This window comes from Lactuca virosa, chromosome 1, assembly GCF_052849685.1.
Source record: "Lactuca virosa cultivar CGN04683 chromosome 1, Lactuca_virosa_CGN04683_v6, whole genome shotgun sequence".
Taxonomy (NCBI): Eukaryota; Viridiplantae; Streptophyta; class Magnoliopsida; order Asterales; family Asteraceae; genus Lactuca; species Lactuca virosa.
Window position 1 is genome coordinate 109,107,961 of NC_136426.1, and position 6,682 is coordinate 109,114,642.

Consider the following 6,682-nt stretch of genomic DNA (forward strand, 5'->3'; position numbering starts at 1 on the left):
TTAGTGTTAAAAGTACATTGCTATAATGGTCAAAAATTGATTTTTTTATCAAATAGAAACAACAGAACCTACATACATTGTAACAATTTAAAAATTCTACGTACATAGGAAACCATTTTATTGTTTTTTATAAAATGTTACAATTTATACCAATGTGCTTCGAAACTCCTTTGTTATAATTGGTTAAAATTGAGTCTTTTTTTAAGACAACATTGTAACACTTCAAAAATTCTCTACATACATGGGGAACCATAATGACCCCTGTTATAAAAAAAATAGTTAAAAAGTCGTAACAGTGTACTTTGAAAGTAGATTTCTTTAATTATGAAGATTTTTATTTATTTTACACAAAAGAGCCACAGTTTACAAATACACACACATTGTCAAAACTGAAAGAAAAAAGTAAGAAAAATATCATGCTATTATATTGGACAAAAAGGTCAGAATGGCTAATTCCAATTAAATTTTATTTCCACCAAAATTCAATTTTCTTTTAGACACCATCACAATAAACTAACAAAGTTAACAATAATCTTCAAAAAGGTACAACACAATGGAACGGTTCATTCCAATGGAATGACCCATTCCAGTTGAGTTTTATTTCTACGATAATTGAATTTTTTGATTAGGTTACTTTGTTTGTATTATGGAATCAGTGAAGATTGAAATAGAATGAACGAAGCAGTTTCTTTTTACTGATTTCATTCTTAGCAAGTGTTTAATAATTACCTGATGGCAGAAATCTTTAGATGTCGCAGAAAAAAGAAGCTTGAAACAGATGGCAACATGTCAATGGAGGCTGCTATCTTAGCAATACAAGAAAAGCAAACGGAGAAGAATGTTAAAATCAGGGAATGATTTAGGTATATGAGAAAGGAAGTTATTGGGCATCGTTTCTAATATATTGATAAGATTAGTTTTGCTGATTTATTGCCTAATATTGGTCGATTTCAAATTATTAGATTAACTATTAGCTGATTTCTAGGGATAATATCATTGTTTCTAGTTTAAATTCCTGATTATCAGGAACGAAATTCAGAAGAAATAGACAGGAAGTAATTTATGAGATTTCTGAGAAAATGCCACGTGTCAAGATAGTGGTATAGGAAATGGACAAGTGGCATAATTTGGTTTTGTTTATTAGAGGAGGGATATATATATATATATATATATATATATATATATATATATATATATATATATATATATATAAGAATAGAGTAACCTAATGCATAGTTTTTTTTGTTTTGTCATTTATATTTAAGTTCCATAAGAAAGATTTATATAGACGTAACGGGTAAACGAACAACAAGCTGTGCCGCAACCCAAATAAGTTTTTCACCGACGTTATCAACCAAAACCCAAGTAACTTAAACAATCTCAAATCATTGACCATTTTGAAAAAAAAAATCTAAGATAATTAATTTGTATCACTATCAATATGAAATGTATTATAAAACTCTCATCTAAATTTGTCATTATTTACACAAACGTTAATGTTTTAAAATGAAATATTACATGGGAAAAACATTTAATTGGAAGTGAAAAATAAAAGAGATATGATTTTCTGTCAAACTATTTACGAGAGGATGAAATTTCTGCGGACATACACTAACTAAAAATATTTATAAGAGGATGAGTATTTATGCAAAACACGGTGTCACAAAAAGCCATAACCAAAAACAGATTTTTTTTGGGTTTTTCTTTTCCATAAATTCTTACATATATATAGCTATATGTAATTTATGAAAGTACTAAAAGTATTATATTATAACTAATAGTTTAATATCTAATATCAAACATTAAAATGAAATATTATTTAATATTTATTAAAAAAATAATTAGTTAATAAATAATAAAGATTTAAAGTTTAATTATAATTGGAAAGTAAAATGAAACATAATTAATTAAATGTTTAGAACAAACTACAAAAAATTCATTCATATCAAACGGGTAAATTTATCGGTCAAAAAAAATACATGGTCAATGGTAAAAAAATTAATTTTGAGTTTGATTCTAAATATTTAATCTTCCTATTGAGTTGCTATAACCCGTGTAATAAATCAAATATGAAAAATTAAATAAGTCTTTTGGTGAAAACCTATAAACCGTGTAATAAATCAAATATGGAAAATTAAATTAGTCTTTTGGTCAATATTGTAAAAATAATTTACAACATTTGAGAAAAGTTACAAAAAGAAATGCTGGGAGTTTTTATGCAATTAACCCTAATTAAATATAGTAAGAGTTGGAAAAAAAATATACAAGTCACGCGAGATAACATTTTTTGATCGTAAAAAATGACCTAACTACTTCATAATTTCTAGTGAAAAGTGAAAAGTGAAACAATAATTTGTTTCAAAAGTAAATATTAAAATTGACATAGAATGTGTCCATTTAATATTTTTACGACAGTCTTGTTATAAAATTGGACTTTCTGGCATAACAACAAATGATCGACAATATTTATTTTTTTGAAAGTAACTTAAAATTATAATAAAAAATTGGGATCAGTGGTGCAGTTTGGACCTAGTTGCCCCTGGCCCATAGTCAAACTTTTTTTTTTCCCCTAAAATAAGACTATTATTTAATTAAATATTCGACTTAGTAAATTATGAACTTTAATATTCCAACATGATCGAAATCGTAGTTGTGACTTCATTCAACAACTCTTTTTTCCTACTTACTTCTCCAAAACCCCCACCGATCGCCGTCGTCCCCTGCCTCTCTCCGCCATGTCGTCATCCACCCAAACTCAGGTGACTCGTTTGTTTTCCAATTCCTTTTCTGAACTTTTTCTCTCTTTCGGTTTGATGAAAGTTCAGATTGCAGAAATATGATCTATTCGTGTTTGTTAGTTGCGAATCAAAACTAATTTTCAACGTTCAATCAACTTTGCTATGTTATGGAAACGATTAGAGAATTACGCCTGTTTTTCCTAATTATGATCGTTTGTCGTTCTTGTTTGACCTTTGGATTTACTAGAGTGATGTTACTGATGAAGTTTTTCAGCTGATCGAAGCTCATCAGGTACTTTCGTAACATGAATTTGTTTCCTCTATGTGTGTGTGTTTGTATTCATTTCTAGAAAATTATGGATGTTTGTTGTGTAATTTACAAGTGCTTTGTTTGTTATTGTAGAAGAAGGCTACTAGACTCCCTCCCATTGAGGAAGTCAGGACTATCCTTGATCATAGCATTCGTGGCATACTTTTAACTTTCGATAAGGTTCTTCTCAATTTTCTGTTTCCAAATAGTACTTTCAGTTCAAATCACTCATAAAACAGGGCTTTTCTTCATAAATTTCTCATGATTTTCATTTATTGATGCATAACATTCATGTTTTGAATGTGGTTATTATTCAAACAAATGGAGATGTTCAATTTAACAATAGATTATTAACCTGTTTTAGTTAAATTAGGAAGTATGATGGAGAAATCTTACTTTCAACTTAATTATTAGCAAATAGATAATCACTCCATTAAAGTAGTTAGATATTCCATTGGTGTTTGGAGGTGCTTTTTAATACTAAGTATCAGCAAACAGATATTTATCATGTATTATGCAGAATTATGAGGGTCATCCTTCTGGATCAACAGTGGATTTTGCATGTGACACCAACGGATCTCCAATATTAGCACTCAGTAATTTGGCAGCTCATACAAAGGTTGTAAACAAAACTCAAATTTAAGAAATAAAGTATTTGCATTTCTTACAGATAATCGCTATATATAACAAATAAAGTACATTGCCTATATTGATCATATTTTCTACTCATTGCCAAATTTTTAGCAATTTCAATTGTTCAATTTTATAATTTTGTTATTATTGCAGGGACTTTTGGCTAATTCTAAATGCTCATTGCGTGTATCTAAAGATCCAGAAGATATAACAGATTTAATCATACACTTACATGGTGTTGCTGTTTCTGTAAGCATATCAATTTCTCCAATTCTTGAAACTTTTCTTTTGTTTTATAAATTTTCTTTAAATTAATCACTGAAAAATGGAAATCTTTTCAATCAAATTATAGGTTCCTGAAACAGAAAAAGAAAGTATTCGTACATCATATTTCGCAAAACACCAAGATGCATTTTTGGTAAACATTTCTTTTTAAGTTTTAATTAATAATTCTTTTGCACTTTTGCCATAATTTGAGGCCTTGACTTTTGTATCATGAAGGTTGACTTTGCTGACTTCCAATTTTTTCGCTTTGAGCCTAATTCTGTAACCTTTGTTTCTGGCACTGCCACTCCTTTGTTGAGATCAGGAGGTTTGTTTGTCCATCTGAAATTTGAAGTATTAAAATTTAAATTATTCAAGAAATATGATTTTTTTTTTTCTTTAAATATGTTCTTAAATTTGAGAATGGTAACAGAGTTTACAAGCAAGGATTTGAGAGAGGCAAAAGTGGATCAAATCTATCAGTTTTCTAAGCCTATAACGGTATATGACCTTTAGTAATTTCTCCTTTTATTTTTATTTTATATTATTTTTATTCTCGTTGAAGTTTTAATTAAATAAGTTGATATTTTTTTCATTGTAGTCTCACATGAATAAAGACCACTCAAATGATACAAAACTTATAGTTCAACACTCGACATCAATTCCGGTAATTTTTATTAATATTTTGTGTTAAATAACGAGTAATCTGCAAACATAATCCATGTAGTTTGAAAATAATATATTTATATTTTTCATTTTTAGTTCTTATTAAAATTATCAGATTAGTGAAGTTTACTTGGATTTATAGGTGGATTATGCAAACATGGTGGATGTTGATAGCCTTGGCTTCAATGTAAAGGTATAGGCTTCTTTTTGGTTTTTGGTTTGAAGTCCATTTTTTATTATATAGTTTCATGATGCAAATTTAATTTTTCTACTATTTTTGTTTTATATTTTTATGGTAGGCTGGTTATAAAAATAGCAACTTTAAGCTTCGGATTCCGTTCCCTAGACGCGCTGAAGAAAGAAAGTAAGTCATGTCGTTTAACATATTTTTATATTAATGGAAAAAAATTCATGGGCGTTTTAGTAATTTTGTACCCAAAAAATATTTGAAGAAACATTAAAGGGCAAAGAGTAAGCAAGACACCGAAATAAGAGAAAGAAAGTTGAAAATTTTAAAAATGACAGAAAATGGGGTAATGCGAAATTGCTTTTTGAAGAAATTGTAAAAATTTTGATTGAACTTCTTTTCTTTTGCATTTTAATTTTTTTTTGTAAATTAACTCAATACATGATATAATAGTTTCTTGTTTTTGGAATTAATTTCTCAAATTTTGTAGGGATGTGAAGACGCTCATAATCGAAATGCTTCAAGCTGCTAAGTCTGGAGTCAATTGATAAAAGACTTGGTGACATAAATGTTGTACTTTGTAACTTTTCTCTCCAAGCAAATGCAAATAATTTGTTGTAAATTTATAATTGGATTATACTTTTTATGGGGTTTAAAAATGTACTATTTTTTTAACAACATTTTATTGATTAAGTTAGTAAGCCACTAGCAAAGGGACAAGCATGGAATCCATGTTCTCCCCCTTGTCACGAATGTCCAAAATAGAGGCGATGATACCTTTCACAAACATCCCTATTATCATTCTCAAATCTATCTTCTTTTTTTTTTCGAAAATTTTGATTCCATAACCTTAACTTATGTGTCCTCACAATTTATATGTATGTTTTTCCTTACATGTATATATGACCATATTCAAATAGGAACAATAATTCGTGAGTATGTAGGAACTACCTTTTTTTCTTTGATTGATATGAATATCGGTTTTTAGAAGTTAAAAATGATATTATTGGTATATTTAATTTGTTTTTTCAAAAAATAGAATATTGAAAAAAAAATCATTAATGAATAACATGTCTATTCAATGAATAGTATTAGGGATGGATTTTTTGAGCGAAAAACCGAACCGGAATAGGGCAGGGGTATTTAGTGATTCTCGGTTCTTCCAATCCATCATTTCTGGTTTTCGGTTATTTCAGTTACAAGACCGAACACATTCTTAGAGAGCAAACTTCCCAATATAACAGAACTGAAACCGATTGAAACTGGTTAAAAGTATTCGGTCGTTCTTCTAGTACATCACTTGCGGTCTGATTTGGTTCTGGTACCGGTTACACCCCTAAATGGTATTATACAATAATTATATATTTTAGTCAAACAAGATTATATTCATAAATTTTAAAAGGTTAACCAAGCAAACCAATAATTCAAGAAAGATTAATTCAAACAACTCGATGTTAAATTACAGTTTTAAAATATGCTACAAACGTCAAGTATCTATCTATTCTAATAAATGGTTTTTTTTTGTCACAAGTCACATTCTCATTGATTTTGTCGTATATTATTTTGTGGTTATTTTCAATTAATGTTTTTCCACATGATATTTTGTGGTTTTTTTCCATTTTATTAATTTCACATAGTATTTATATGTCAAATGAACTTTCATTTCATGATGTAATAAATGGATTTCATTTTTAGGAATACAACAATGGACTCACTTTCATTCGAAATTCAAAATTTTCATATTTAATTTCCAACTTAATATAATTAATCTATCAATTTAAAATATATTATTAAATGTAAAATATTATCTTATTATTGGTATATTTTTAAAATAATTTTTACAATACACTTATTTGTTATTTTAAATATTATGTTAAATCCAAA

At 27.9% G+C, this 6,682-nt stretch overlaps 1 protein-coding gene across 1 annotated transcript; it reads left to right on the forward strand.

Moving 5' to 3' along the window:
- The first annotated feature begins 2,628 nt into the window (after window positions 1-2,628).
- LOC145106146 (non-canonical heme oxygenase HOZ, chloroplastic-like) lies at window positions 2,629-5,607 on the forward strand. Its single transcript, XM_079043176.1, has 12 exons — window positions 2,629-2,759; window positions 2,986-3,030; window positions 3,142-3,228; window positions 3,569-3,667; window positions 3,835-3,930; window positions 4,034-4,099; window positions 4,183-4,273; window positions 4,379-4,446; window positions 4,547-4,612; window positions 4,754-4,804; window positions 4,911-4,975; window positions 5,289-5,607. Exons 1-12 carry the CDS (start codon window positions 2,736-2,738, stop codon window positions 5,344-5,346), a joined length of 816 nt encoding a protein of 271 aa, XP_078899302.1. The 5' UTR covers window positions 2,629-2,735; the 3' UTR covers window positions 5,347-5,607.
- The last annotated feature ends 1,075 nt before the right edge of the window (window positions 5,608-6,682 follow it).

What these genes read in the sequence shown, in the direction of transcription:
- LOC145106146 (XM_079043176.1), top strand. Translation starts at nt 2,736, where the DNA reads ATGTCGTCATCCACCCAAACTCAG. An exon ending in TACTTTTAACTTTCGATAAG is followed by an intron (nt 3,229 to 3,568) that starts GTTCTTCTCAAT and finishes TGTATTATGCAG; the next exon opens with AATTATGAGGGTCATCCTTC. An exon ending in ATTTGGCAGCTCATACAAAG is followed by an intron (nt 3,668 to 3,834) that starts GTTGTAAACAAA and finishes TTATTATTGCAG; the next exon opens with GGACTTTTGGCTAATTCTAA.